Source organism: Parambassis ranga, chromosome 19 (assembly GCF_900634625.1).
Source record: "Parambassis ranga chromosome 19, fParRan2.1, whole genome shotgun sequence".
Classification (NCBI taxonomy): domain Eukaryota; kingdom Metazoa; phylum Chordata; class Actinopteri; family Ambassidae; genus Parambassis; species Parambassis ranga.
In genome coordinates this window covers 9690019-9704911 of record NC_041039.1, presented here as the reverse complement: position 1 = coordinate 9704911, position 14893 = coordinate 9690019, and the positions used below count along the sequence as shown (strand labels likewise).

Below are 14893 nucleotides of genomic sequence, written 5' to 3'. Positions count from 1 at the left end.
AAAGAATGAGAGCGTACCCACAAGTAGAGCAAATGCCAAAAGACAAAAGCCTATAGACATTAATTGCTAACAATTACTGGCGTTGCAAATGGAGGAAAAGATGAAAACACTTAGTTATTGTGTACTTAATGACAGCGCAATTATCAAAGACATTCAAAGAATGTACAACATAATGAAGAATTGTTTATAAAAATGTGTAAAGTGTGGCTGTTATAATGATGTCCATGTATGATCTCTGTTGACATCTAAACTAAAGCCTGTAATGACGCACTTACTTCTGGATCATTGTGCATCAGATTTGTTGTTTTAAAAAAAAAAAAAACATGGATATTGCCAGCCTAAATCTGAAGACAATATGAATCGCAGAACTTTACAACATTTAAAATTTTGTTTGTCAATCTGCTGAAATAAAAATGGTGAACAGTGACCATTGCTGGTTCCTACAGTCATCAGAAGATACCACATAATGGTTCCTATCCATGGTACTCCTGTAAACTCCTGTAAAGCAGGATTATAAGGAAGCACCTGGCAGACAGGCTGCTATTGTCAGTCAGATCACACTAGTCGTGGTGCAGGAGTGACAAAGGCAGACAAGGACGCAGCCTATAAAGGACTCCTCTGTGGACAGGATGGGGGGGGTGTATCGCTAAGAATATGGCCCACCTGTTTTGGCACGGTGATGGAATACTTGACCTAGACAGAGAGCCAAAGATTTATTAGACATGTCACAGATCCTAAGGGACCAAAATTTTCTCGTCATCTTATGCATGAGATAGAAATGACAACTGTCCATTTAATCCAGGAAGGAAGTACAGCGATTGATCCTAGCAGAGGGAAACAGGGAGCCTATGAATCTGTGCAGCAGTGATAAAACATGCCAGGAAGGCCAGTGATTTTCAGTTCCTTCAAACCTTAACACCCACTAATATGATGTTAGGGCACTACTCAAACAGAGATGGATGAAATTTGTACATGAGATGTAATATCCCATTTGATGAAACAAACTAGGTGTAAATGTGTCGAATGCATCTCTAAATCACAGCATTCCTCCTTCATGTTGATCTACATTTCCAAACTTGTGTACCTTATCACTGGATTTGACTATTACATTCAGAGATAACATGACTGTTTAACTGTCTGAGATTTAGGAATTCACCACACACACAGGAGATGACTGAAGCCCCGAGACAATATAGCTGTCATTAAACCTATGATAAATATTATTGCTCTCCAGGTTTACTGTTCTCTTGCCATAAAGCCCAGAGGACTTGAAGATAGTGTTTTGAGACCCCCTCCCTATCCCCAGACTGTAAAACCACTGCTGGTCTACACAAACCAAATGTTCACCCATGGCACAGATTAAAGCGGATACTGATAAAACAGTTCAATCATAGCAGCACTGCCTGGCAGGGATCACATCTAATTACTGCAACTATGACCTCTCCAACTCCATTGTTTCAGCACCTCAAAACTGCTCTCTGGGTTTCACCTTTTCCATTAACCGAGAGCAGCAGCAATTTCACTTTATAACTCTTTTTTTTTTTTATTTGTTTTGCACCCAAATGTCATGGTGTGCCTGACTTCCCACAGTAAACACTCCATGGGCATCAGTTATTTTCAGATAATTCCACCTCACATCTTTTTCCAGGAGCAGGGCAGGGGAATCGATAAAAGATGATAATGCAGGTTTTGATTGTACGCTTAAGCCAAAACCTTAAGACACTGAAGACAATAATAATATAGTGGAGATGGTGATGACCTTTTAGTATAAAGGCTGGGGACAGACCTATCATTATGCCTTACCCAGATTTAACAACTTTAAGAAAGTCACACATAATAATCCATTTCTACTGCAAATGTGTGAATGGATTTTCAACAGATTTTTATGCAAAGGACAGCCTGCATTGACGCATAACAAGGGAAGCTTTACTCAGGGTCAGATGCTAGTCACAGATATGGGAAATGCCATTTTATTTATTATAATATAAAGAAACTAGAAATTAAAAGAAATATAACTTCAACAAGTCTAGCTGCATTGCTTCAAGCTCTTAAATCAATGTCAGGGACATAGAACCTGAACCTTAATGGACCTTCTAAATAATAAATATATTCAACAAGTGAAAAATCAAAATCACTACTATTAAAATCAGAGAGGAAGGTATGCAGCAAGAGAGATTAGTATAGGGATGTAAAACTGATTGGCCTATAGCCAAGCTACATCTAAATTTGAAAGGTAAATAACTCCATTTCGACACACCAAATCTAAAAACATGGTTGTTTACACAGTTATTTATAGTAGTGAGAACAGAGAGGCTCATTAATTTGCAAACTCACTAAGTTCAGCTCAAAATGCGCAAAATGCTTTTTTTCCTTAACTAAGCAAATTATTTACTGTGATTAATAATTAATCATGTGATGTATTATTGTATAACGTCTAAATGAGTGTGGTAGTTGCTCAGTAGACCTTGACTGTGCTGCAGTGTGACAAAGTGAATCTCGCCTTCAGCAAACACTGTCACGTAGAGATAAACAAGTCTGTGAGACACTTATCAATCTTATTAACTTCTGGCTCTATTTTTTACATTAACAAGAAGAAGACTTCAGTCACTGTTTGAATAATACGGAGCATAAAATGGTGGACTGTCGAGCCATTTCTCCAGACGTTCAGCACCACGGAGAGCTCCATTTCCACAAAGGCCAGCCTGGGGTGAAACTGAGAGCAGGACACCAGCTGTTTCCTTAATCAAAGTAATGACTCCCCCCACAGGACAACACACCCTGCTGCTTTTTAAACATCACTAATGTCCATCCAGTTTCTACACAGGAGGCACAAGAATCATAGGCTCTCCCTCTGGGTGGTGTGGCAAACCTGCTGCACCTACTTCATCCAAAAGTACTAATCACACTCTTACTGCATAGTGACAGCCCTGCTTCGTCCCCGTTGGTTATCAATTCTCTGTTTCGAAGGGGACTTGGATTTTATTTTGAAAGCACTGTTGCGTGTAGCAGTTTCCTCCGAGACCTTGACAAAGTGTCCTTCATGTGAAATGGCGTTACAGCCAGCTGCTGGGTAATTGTTACACGCTGGTCTCCAGCATGTATTTTCAGGTTTGCCAGCAGAGGAGCAATTGGGGAATAGCAATAATAATCACTCTCCTCATACATACAGGATTTATAGGCTACTTTTGCTATTAATAAACTCAAATAGACAAAACAAATACTACATAGAAGAAACTTCATAGAAGAAGAAGCATCAGCATACAGATAGAATGGGTCAAGAAGGTCAAAACAGTGATGTTCATCACTATCTTGTGTTTTAAGGACTAGCTGGGTACCATGTGAGTGAACTGTAGCAGCAATGGTTTGTACACAAACTTCTATGACAAATATGAGTTAAATATTTGCATACTAAATATTCCAATACAAGAAAAGTGTCGGCACATCTGACTGACATGAGATCATTGGATTATTAATAGTGAGGAGTGTATTACTTCAGTTTTACACAAGGACAGCAGCTGAATCTAAGGAGTACAAGACCACAGTGGCCTACTGGAGCAAATGTCAGGAACAAATGCCTCAAAACCACAACAACAGCCTGCAACAACACTTACACTCAAATGTGAGAACTCGTATAAAGAACCAAAGCTCAGCTACAAAAAAATACATTAATCATTAGAAAGCTAGGAGGACACGTCACGTTGTAGCGTGCAAACAGACAAATAGCACACACCAGCCAATGAAAGCACACAGTCTTACCTGGTTTACGCAGAGTCTGCTTCCGGGGTTCAGCAGCATTATATCCACAAATTGCTTCCATTCAGGACCGATATTTAGAGAAAATGAACTTTAAAAAAAAAATAATAATAATTTACAAACGCTCCAGAACGGTGCAACTATAGCGGTGACTGCCCTGCTAATTAGCCTGACGTGTTTCAGGTGTGCTAATCACGTGATCGCAGGTAAACGCTACATTTTTAAGAGGATTGGCATTTTCGTGCCGTAAATAATAATAATAATAATAATAATAATAATAATAATAATAATAGTTTTGTGTTCAAAGTATTTTATTGGTAGATGATTGGAATAATGAATATTATTTTAATGATACCTGTTTTAAGTTGATTTTACTTGTGTCTGCTCTTGCCGTATGGAATGTGCTATATAATTACATGTCTGACTTGACTACTTGCACACCCTGACATCTTTTCCTAACACAGCCTGATACACACCTGCACTATTATCAAAATATCCAAATATGAATGGCATCCAGCCCAAAGCAAACGCAATGAAAGGACTTTGAACATCATCCAATAGCAGGTTCTGTGGATTAAAAAACACAGTTTAATATTTGTGAAAGCCAGATAGTATGACAATCAGGGTTGGACCAGGACGGGCATCAGTTTGCCAGCTGTGACTCAGGTTGAGCACAGCAGTCACTCTGAATATATACAGCACATCCCTCTCCAGTCATTAGCTGTGACCTCTGTCATTTTGAAAAATAGCAGCCAGGCACACACACTGGAACAGCAGCCAGCCCGTTTAGTCAAAAGCCCCCTGATTTTAGTGGCTTCCTGGACCGCTTTCAGACACCAAAGCCAATTAGCTGGCCCTGCTTATCACATGCTGCTATTAGCAGTTTACAAAATCTGGAAATGGCATGTTTGCCATGGGTATATAACCAACAAAATCCATCTTAGAAGCGGTGTAAATATGAATTTTAAGCAAATACTCATACCTCATTACCACATACTTGAATGACGGATTTGGTTCTGATTCTGCTTTAAGTTTATATGGGACACTTCAATAGCTTCTAATGATTTTTAAAGGGCTTTGAGATTGTGCCTGCACTATTTACAGTTCTCTACCGTTGTATCTGTTTAATAATCTTTTTGTTTTTGCACCAGCCAGCACCTGACATCACAACAGAATGCTTTAAAAATGGCAAAAACTGTACAGATACTTAAACTTGACAACTCTAGCAGAGTCCACGAGTCATTTCAGAATGTAACAGAAGTGTCAGGAAAAGGCCAAGTAAAATGGAGCCTTTAGAGCACCTGTCACCTCCAGAGCTGTCACCTCCCTTGAAAAAGGCAACAAGTTCAGGTCAAAAACCCTTTTGCTCAAAGTGCATTCTTGGCAAGTTCAAGCAGGACGCAATCCTACTGTAACATCTTGTCTGAAATAAACAGTGTGTAAAATCTGACACCTGCCCCACACATACAGCAAGTAGCACTAAGTGAGTTAATCAGTCTTTTGCCATCCAGCTTGTAATATCTCCACATGGTGAACACTCCTTCAGGGGACCAGTGGCTGTTTTCCAAGAGCGCCTGCAGCTAATAAGTACACTGTTGAGTCTAAGTGAGGATTATCCAGAGTAGCACTTTGGCAGGCTGCGTCTCCTTCCTTTATATCCTCGTTCATATGCACATCGGTGGCAGTGAAGCACTATAAAAGGCGTTAGCGCGCTGAAGGACGAACCTCTCAATATCAGGTTGAACTTTGAAAGAGGCTAATGCAGTTTATTCTTCTTTGTCACATGTTGAAGCTAAGGTGCACCTTGCAGTAAATGAAAATTGTCCTCTACCAGACTTCTTTGTGTCTGAAGTTTCCTGAACCTCGGTTTGATATCTTGTCTGAGGCTTTTACAGCACGATTTGGTTTTATAATGTCTCCAATTAACCTACTTATTCACATTTTACTGAGTGTCTTTGCATTTTTTCAGTCTGACAGCATGGCGTCTGAATAATTAAGTGGGAAGTGTCTGCCTTTGGGTTTTGATTATTTTATGCCACTTACAGTAGTGGTACAATACAGATTAGATGATAATACTGTCTGCATTGTGATTTTTAGGATAATACATTATGCAAATGTATACACAGTTGGCTTCAAGCTCAGATATTGTACTTGGAATCTGCTGAAGCCACAATAGCCCCTGATTTTCTTTAACTACTGGGACCAACGCGCCACATCGGCACTTCTAAACCATACTAGATGTAGGTGTTAAAAATGAATAAGGTTGCTGGTTCCAATGTCACTGAAAGGTGTCAGAACACACACATGCTGACCAATTCACAGAAATTAACGGTTGAGTGATGAAAAATGGTGTCCTTGTCTGATCAATTCTGCTTTCTTTTCTATTATGTTAACGTCCAGCCGTTCAGATGCATTTATAGAAGTACACGTCATCTACTAATATACTTAAGTTAAAATGTTTAAATACAAATTTGAGTATAAATTCTTAGCTGTGACACAAAATGCATCATGCTTCAGTTTTTTTCCCTCTTAATCACTTTCAAAGGGAACAATTATCTTTAGCTGAAGCAATCAACCAGAATTGAACAGTGGCCACCAGAATGCAATTAGACATTTCACAGGCAGACAGTGCTCTGCGGAGCTCACTCTGCACTCTGAATGTAATATGTGAAAAGACATCATGCAGACAGCGTGATTTTCAGGTCTGGTTTTTTTGTTTTTTTTTAATTTATTTTCTGGCATGTTGTCCATCTTTAAAATACACAGAATATTACTGATATGCAGTTTTGTATCTTTTTTCACGGTACAATGAAACCCGGATTCCTGTGTAATGACACTGTTATAGGATTACTCTACAAACACAAAATAAAAACACATTAGCTTGCATACCTGTCTCTGTATGAACTGCATCATAAGAGACCACTTGCAATAAAAAGCGACAACAATGCCCATACAGTCCTTAGAGATGCACAATTCAAAAAAAGAGAGTTGACAATAAAATGACAGATTTAAGTCAACAATAAAATCAAGTTAAATGTGCTTTTACACAGGAATCTGTTAAATATCAAAACAAATTATTAACAGAAACGCTCTTTTTACAAGTGTAGCAAAAGACAATTGATCATCATAGATATAATAATAGTAACAAGGCCTAAAATAAATGATAATCTCTCGCCATTCGGTCATAAAAACCTGACAACACACACGAAACCTCAAGAGTAACAAGGACTCACATCTGTTCCAACACGACACTGTACAGCTCAAGGTGGAGTTGGGGCTAAAAAAATGTTTGACAGATTTGAAAATTTCTGCAGCTCAACATGTCCCCCCCTTAATGGAAAGCCAAGGCATTATATAAAAAGTAACTCCTCCTCCTTGTATTCAAGAGTGAAATCAAGTAGTAGCTTTAGAGGACGAAAAAAAAACATCCTTATAAAACAAACTAGTAGACAGCTAGAGGAGCACGGTGCCCCCTTCCCTCCCCATCTAATTTTATGAAAGCAGACATCTTTCTCCACCCGCCACATCAATCCAAGATTAAAAAGCCTAACGTCCAAGCTGCACAGCAAAATGATACAAACTACAGAAAAGACCAGAACTTTAGTGTTTTATCTGCGCTGTTACACCGTCAACTGTGGTCGCACTGAAAACATTTTTTTATCAAATGAAACTTCCAGTTTTCTAACAAAAAAAACAACACTTTGATGCATTTGATGATGTGGGATTTGTTCGTCCATCAGTTTGCAGTCTTTGTCCACAGGCCGCTGGTAGTCATCGCAGTCACGTCTCCGCACCATTCGTACATGTACATGTTCCACAGAAAATACAGACTTTAGCTTGGATGATACATATGTACAGGAGAGATGCTTGAACAGGTCTTTGATGCTGATTGACAAAATGTATTTGTCAAAACACTACCTCAAAGCTGTGGGGTGTTAAATAGCGGCATAGCCCCCCCCCCCCTCATAAAGGCAAGTCAGTCCAAAGGCTCATTAAGAGTCAGGCTTAGAATACTTTAGCACCATAGAATACCACTTGTTGGCAAGCAAAAACAAAAGTTTTCATTAATAGGCAGCATATGCTGGATATTTACCAGCCATTTTCAATCTTCCAACACTCCAAAGGAAATCACTTGTCCAAACACCTTTGCTTTTCTTTCATGCTGAGCAAATGAAAAGGTGTCACATAGAAATATATTACTTCTGATTGGACAGGAGTCCACTTAGCTTTGTGTTAATGAGGCTAATGGTAAGAAGAACTGATGGTGGGAGGATGCTGTTGCAGAAAGTAAAAATGGACCTCTAGAGCTTAAAAGGGAAAAGTGACGCAGCTTGTGCTCTCGGAAGGTGAAAACCTCAGTGGTAGCAGCCAAAATGAAACCTTCATCATGTAGTTAAGTGTCTGTCAATGGCCTCCACCCGAGACCCAAAACATGCTGGAACAATATGACTTCGGATGTTAAACAGGGACCCAGTGGATTGTAGTGGTTGAGGCTCAGATGCAGGTCCCCTGGTGTGACGGAGGAAGGGCTTTTCGGTTCTTTAAAGCCTGGGACTTGTCCTTAAAATCTGTTGGTTTCTGCTGTGAAATGTCTATCAGCGCACTGGCAACAATGAGCCCTAAAAAAAATGGAAAAAGGACACGTGGTTAAAACAGATGCATTTTCCCTCGAACAAGAAAATACAGATCAAAATGGCTACCTGACTGTCCTGGTGGAGGTAAGCCCAAGGGCCCAGAGGGCAGGCGCATGAGGACAGTTAACACAGCAGCTTTTCCTCCTGAGCAGGGCTCCATTGCAACAGGTTTAGGCACACCCTAAGAAACAAAAAACAAAGAAGATTACCATAATTATGTGGCTTGGCATTGGCCGACAAATGCACAAATTAGTCTGGCACATTTGGATTTTGAAAGGAAAAAATCCAAAATGCATCTAGACACAACTGGACAGACCTACACCTACACAGTCAGATCAACAAAATTTGTGACAGCCATGTATGAAAGTGTCTCACTCTCCAAAATAGTTTTACAGAAAAACTAAATAAATAACAATATGTGAAGAGACAGCTTAAATCAAGCTCAAAACAATATGTCTTCATAGCAGTGTTCGCTGCAATGGCACATGGGATGTCAAATTTTCTTTTTAGGGGGCAGCCGACCAAAAGTCACTTATATCAGCTGCTTGGAGTTGCTGCATTTAAGGCGAGACAACCTCCTCCTGAGACAAATGGTTTGATTGGTCACACAACAAAAACACTTGTGTCCCTGTCAAACAGCCCACGTGTCGAGGCAATGACCCACCCTCGGACTTAATGGCCAAAACTGCTCGTCTCAAGCGTGAAAAACATGTCATCCTGATAATGAATGTCAAGGGTTTTGCAGCACGTTTTGGATGAGAGGATAGAAATTGTGGAATAATAACATGTCTGAATAGAAGTGACTGTTCTTTTTTTCTTTTTCTTTCTCTCTGTGTGGCTGAATTTAAAATGGAGATGAGAGGCAGTAGTAGAGGCAAAATGGTAGAAAACCAGGTCTGCATAAGCACATGCATTAAAACACGAGATAATCAGGCGTGCGATGGAAATTTGTTTTAACATGTTCCCCTGAAATTTGACCCAGAAAAAACAAAACACTGATGTTAATTTATGTATTGCATACAAGCATCGGCTCTACAAATGATGCTAGAACTACATACGGTGCAAAGAATACGGTAAAACCACACAAACAAATTTGATTCAAAAAACAGAAACTGATGTAATGAATAATGTTTTAGCCACTCTGAGTACTTTAATCAAAAGTAAATGCAGTCTTGTTTCCTGTGAAGCATGCAGTGTAATTTCTCTTGCAACAGGTAATTAAGTTAGCCATTTGAAATGCATTAGTTGATAACTACAGTATGTTTCCTGGTTGTTTAGAGACAGTCAACGTGTTGCTGTAGTCCAGAGGCTTTGTAACCAAAAGTAAACATCAGATACTTATTAGTTAGCTTAAGCTGCAGTCGAAGAAGCCGAAGTTTTAAACAGTTATGCGACACACTTGTATGTATGCTAATATAAGAGGCACTACAACTTCGTCCTCCAGCCAGAGCGAGCCCTCTCTGCAGAAATCAGGTATAATATAAAGAGGCTTTAAATGCTGACAACATTGGCTCTTGTTGTTTACCTCATTTCATTTACCCGTGAAACTAATCAGCTGACAGACAGAGAGACAGAAAGAGGAGAACGAGGAGCCGGACAGAGGTGAAGGAAAAGGGCAGATTCATAGACCAGAGGGAAAATCCATTATTAGTGACAAAAACATTACAGTTGTTAATCAGCTGTTTTGTCTTTGTTGTTTGTTGTTTGTTTTAGTGAAACTACTTTATATGCATATGTTGTTATCCAGTAATAACCACCAAGGATCAATCCAGGTAGCCTCAAGAGTGCACAACCAACCATGCTGTCTCAAACCTATTATTAAGACAAAAGCTCCGAATGAGTACAAACCATCAATAGCACCATGTAAATGTGAGCAATAGGAGGCAAACATTTACTATTTTGAGTTGTTACACAATCCAATTAGGGTCAGAAAACTGTCCTGCATCAGTTTCGGCACATTCATGATCAAGAGGCACATATTACATCTACTGCTGACATGCAAGGGCCATTAAATTGCCAGCCATTTGATGACAATTCAAGTGATTCTGCTAATGAATAGCTATATTAGCCACATTCATACAAGGGGGTGGATTTTTGATGATCTGCAAGCTATACTTGGAACGTGGACCACTGAGTGAACCATCATTACAGCTGTTCCAAATTACGGAGTTGTATGACTGAAGCACTTACAGGACAATGAATGCATCCAGATGCTAATTATAGCCATGTTTTCCAAAAACAGGCAGCAGTGTTTTGCGATCGAGGCAATATTATCAACCTGTTTTGAGCTTTTTCTCTATAGCACCAGCAGCTGGTGCCAAAAATAGCTTATGGTCCTTTTAGGAGCTCGCCCCCCCTCTAAATTCTGGCTGTTGTTTTTGTCTGCTGTGTTGTGGTAATTATAATTAGCCTAGCCAGAATGAGGAGAAAATAACATAAAGCCAAATGAAATAGGCTTTCCTATCAACACCCTTTAAAACATTGTGTCCAAACCAAGCCTGCCTTTTTATCGTGCAGTGATCAAGCATGAGAATGGCATTATGGTCATCCAAGCACATAAACATGCATACACACACAAGTACACAGTGTATCTGCTTTCCACTGACAGGTGTCATCCATCATAGTAGCCGTTCGTTAGTGGTTCCATATGTTGAATGCCAGCCATAGCGAGCATAGAGGTCTGATTCTGCACTGTTTGGGCCTGAATGGCTCCCTGTCCAACAGCTGCTGACATGTTGGTCACTAAAAGCAATCTTGCTGGGGTTTAAACCAACCCAGTGGAAGAGATGTGCTCAAAGGCTGCTATAATTTTCTCCCTCAGACCAGCTGGAGGCTCTGTAAAGTAGTGACAAAGAGAGACTAACACATACAGCGAGATCAGTGACGACAATACAGCTGGAGAAAAAGGTCTGAAATGTTTTCATGTGTTGGAAGGGGTGTGAGGGGTCATTTGGACACTGCAGCCCTTCAAATTGCACCAGTTATTAGTCTAATTATGCTATTCAAAGAATGGATTCTGAGCTTCTTCCCTTTAAAGCATAAATTCCATGCAGAGCTGCTGAAACAAACACAAAAGGCAGCACCAGTGTCCTCTGACATCAACAAATATTTCCAGTAGCTAAGTGCTGCCAGATGCTGACCAATTAACCTTTACAAAAGAGAATTAGTCTCATTTCATATGGTTCACCTTCAGCTGGTAGCAAGGCATGTAATGGAGCTGTATGCATTGGCACATTGGAACACTGTACTTTACAAGTCTGAATGGCATGTAGTAATGTTAACAGATTTATTTATATTTGACTTTTATTTTTTTTTACCTCCAAGGTTCATTTAATGTCATTTAAAGTGTATTTTGAGCAAGGATATACAAAATAAATCGAGTGCTTAAAAACAGCTTCTGCAAAATTAACAAAGGTATGCAGTTCCACCCTGCAGGAAGCATTTCATATGCTTCCTGCTGCAGTACTTTCTTCATATGGACATCTAAGTGAAGCCACGCATTCATAGGTCGCTTCTGCACCTTGAAAGGGTCGAGAAACAGAACACTGCAGATGTTTTTTTTTTCCCCAACTTATCTTTTCCCAAACAGCTTGGAACATTGTTTACAGCCATACTCTCCAGTGGCTGCAATGTCTCTACTTGAATGTGCCTCATAGCAAAATAAAAAAAAAAAAAAAACACACCATCTTTGATGTTCATGCTGGAAAGTTAAAGGAAGACTCAGAACAGCAGATGCACACAAATTGCACTGACAAGTATGTATTTAACATTTTAGGTAAATTAAGGCAAAGCACTCCTTTCCTACATCATTCATAATGAGACTGTACTCAACCACTTTAAAAGTGCAACAATATGGTGCACTCAGAGAGATAAGACGCATTGTTTTTCTCCCCTTTTGCTCTTTGCATTGCCCCTCACAATACCATAATGCATGGTGAGTAGCTCTCAGCAGTACACTAATAGCTAATGTGGTGCCTCTTTGCTGGTTGCCACAGTGATTTTATTTCTCTCAGCAGCAGGTGACGCAGAGTCAAGTCTGGGCTGAGGAATCTCTATTGGCCCTTTGTTGCAATTTCGAGGACATAGCTCTCCATATTGTGTCAAACTGCTTTTATTCCATGTGGCATCAACCCGTGGGGGCTTTATTTAGTGCTAGGCCTCCCTCTTTACTTTTACTTTTAGAAGGAACAAATCAATCTATCACTTTTTAAATGCAAAAACAGCATGCAGCAAGCAATCCGAGGTCAAATTAGGCAAAGTGAAACCACTTTAATGCAGGACGGGCAACAAAAAGTTCCAGAAACTGTCCTGACGTCACCATTTTAATATCAGACCAATCATTCTTCTTTTCAAGTAAAGCTTTTCAAAGTATTGGCTAAATCTATAGATATACTTAAAAGTCTTGGCATCCTGACTTCATTTTACATAAAAGATGTTTTTTTTTTTAAACATCGATTGAAAAATGTCAGCAGCCGTGATTGTAGCGGGCAATCCGTATAAAGGAGAGAGGCACGGGAAGAAAGGACATCACTGGCAGATTTCTTATTGACGTGGCGGCTGGATAAAAGGCTGACATATTGCAAGTAGGGGGTATGAGCAGAGCACAATAAGCCTTAATTATGTAGTGCTACAACTATGCCATATTCTGTATGTCAGTAGAAGTAGCACTTACAAATATATGCTTGTTAATATGAAATGTCAATTTAAATATGACAAAATGACCACGGCATAAACTAAAGCTTCACTGTGTGAAAAAAGTCTTGCACTGTGTTAACTCATAAATATTATGTATTGCTTTAAATGTGTGTGTGCATGTGTGTAAACAAGTAAGACTCACATCAACCACAGGCTGCAACACTTCTGCTAGTTCTCCTCTGGCATCCAGTGAAACAGCAACCGAGGCAAATGGACGACTGGCCATTTGCTGGCGCTCTCTCATCAGTTGCTGTAATAAAAACACAGATGGCGGATGAGGAAAACAACATAGGGCACACTCAACAGGTACATGCTAATATAGAAGATGTATTTTAATAATAGGAGATGCATGCATAATTTATGTTTTCTTTTATTAATACAAGGTCAACATGTTATGGTGTAATTATGTAGTTGTTGGGCTGCAGTGTTGTAGTTATGATCCTGTATTTTTTTCATTTATAGAGCTGCAAAAGAACAAATAGCACACTTACACATATATCAATATGTATACTACATACCACTCTTTGTTACAGTAATATGTACATTTCAAATATATTGTTAATAATATGGAATGAACAAATGTATTTCAACAGTGAGCTATTATATTGATTTACATTATGCCTGTAATATTATCATTTCATTTTCCATCATGTAGCTGCTCAAAGCTGTGGTCAGGTTTCTACCCGAGAGTGACACAACTTCTGTTGCCTAGACTGAGCAGAAAATAGCTTCTCTTGTTCCCCTACTAATCAATATTGTAAAACAACTAGCGCCACACTTTCATCAGCAACGCATTGCCTGATCGATATCTAAACAGGCCGCCATTTTAGCGCCAAGGACATCACTGATTGTTATTGGATTTGTGATGAGCCTAAAGCTGGATCCATACTCCGCGAGACAAAGACATTTTCCCCCCCTGCAGACGTTACGCCCACAAAATGACGTCATTTTTTGTCTCTGACCGCCCGCTGATCCGCACTCCTGTGCACAGGGCCCGGGCCGAACTTTGTCTTTCAAGGCTGTGCGGCAACCATGCTGTGATTGGTCGGAATTTATTGTGGGCGTGATGAAAGTGGAGAAGCGCAAGAGCCTCTCCAGGTATATAGGTAGGTGTATAAACAGCGCTGATTCAACAGATTTAGATAAGACCATACTGTTTTGCATGATGAGCAATAAAAGAAAGAAAGAAAGGCAAGTCAGGGTGATTTGTCACCAATAACTCCAGACAGCCGTTCACACATACCAGATGGTGACTGTTATTACCATTCTATATACTCCTACATACCCGGGCATAACAGGCTCGTTAACAATGTCTGTATATCTTTGCTATTGTTACTTTTAATGTCGCATCTTCACAGCTCATCACCGGACAGTTTGAAGTATCGCGGGCACATTGGAACACAGTAGATGTGCAAATGTGGTCATAAAGGCTCAAACACTGAATCTTTGCTATTGTTACTTTTAATGCCGCATTTTCACAACTCATCGCCGGACATCTAACGCTGTTGCAGGCACCCTCTCTGTATAATGCCCTCTTGCCATGGCACAAGTCCTTGTGGTGTGTTAAAAAACTCAGTACAGTCTTTCCTTATAGTTTAGTGGGCGTGCTGTATGAGGAGTTCTGCACACACGCGTCTCGCGGAGTATGGTAACTCAGTGCGGAAAAGACCTTTTTTTTGTATCTCTTACCACCCGTGGAGCGCGTTCTCCGCTCTTTGTCTCGCGGAGTATGGATCCAGCTTAAGTGTGCAGCATTAAGATCTAATTGTACTTCAGATTACTAAGCACTTCCAAGTGGTTGTGATGGTGGG

The 14893-nt window shown here is 39.9% G+C and overlaps 1 protein-coding gene across 1 annotated transcript in view; it reads right to left on the bottom strand.

Annotated features, from left to right (window-relative positions):
• Nucleotides 1-6459: 6459 nt before the first annotated feature.
• atrnl1b (attractin-like 1b) overlaps nucleotides 6460-14893 on the bottom strand; it is a 46402-nt gene continuing 37968 nt past the window's right edge. The window contains exons 27-29 of the mRNA XM_028430941.1: nucleotides 13225-13332; nucleotides 8454-8568; nucleotides 6460-8372 (exon numbers count right to left, since the gene is read on the bottom strand). Of these exons, the coding sequence (XP_028286742.1) occupies nucleotides 8248-8372; nucleotides 8454-8568; nucleotides 13225-13332 (348 nt within the window). The 3' untranslated portion in view covers nucleotides 6460-8247. The remainder of the gene's footprint in view (nucleotides 8373-8453; nucleotides 8569-13224; nucleotides 13333-14893) is intronic.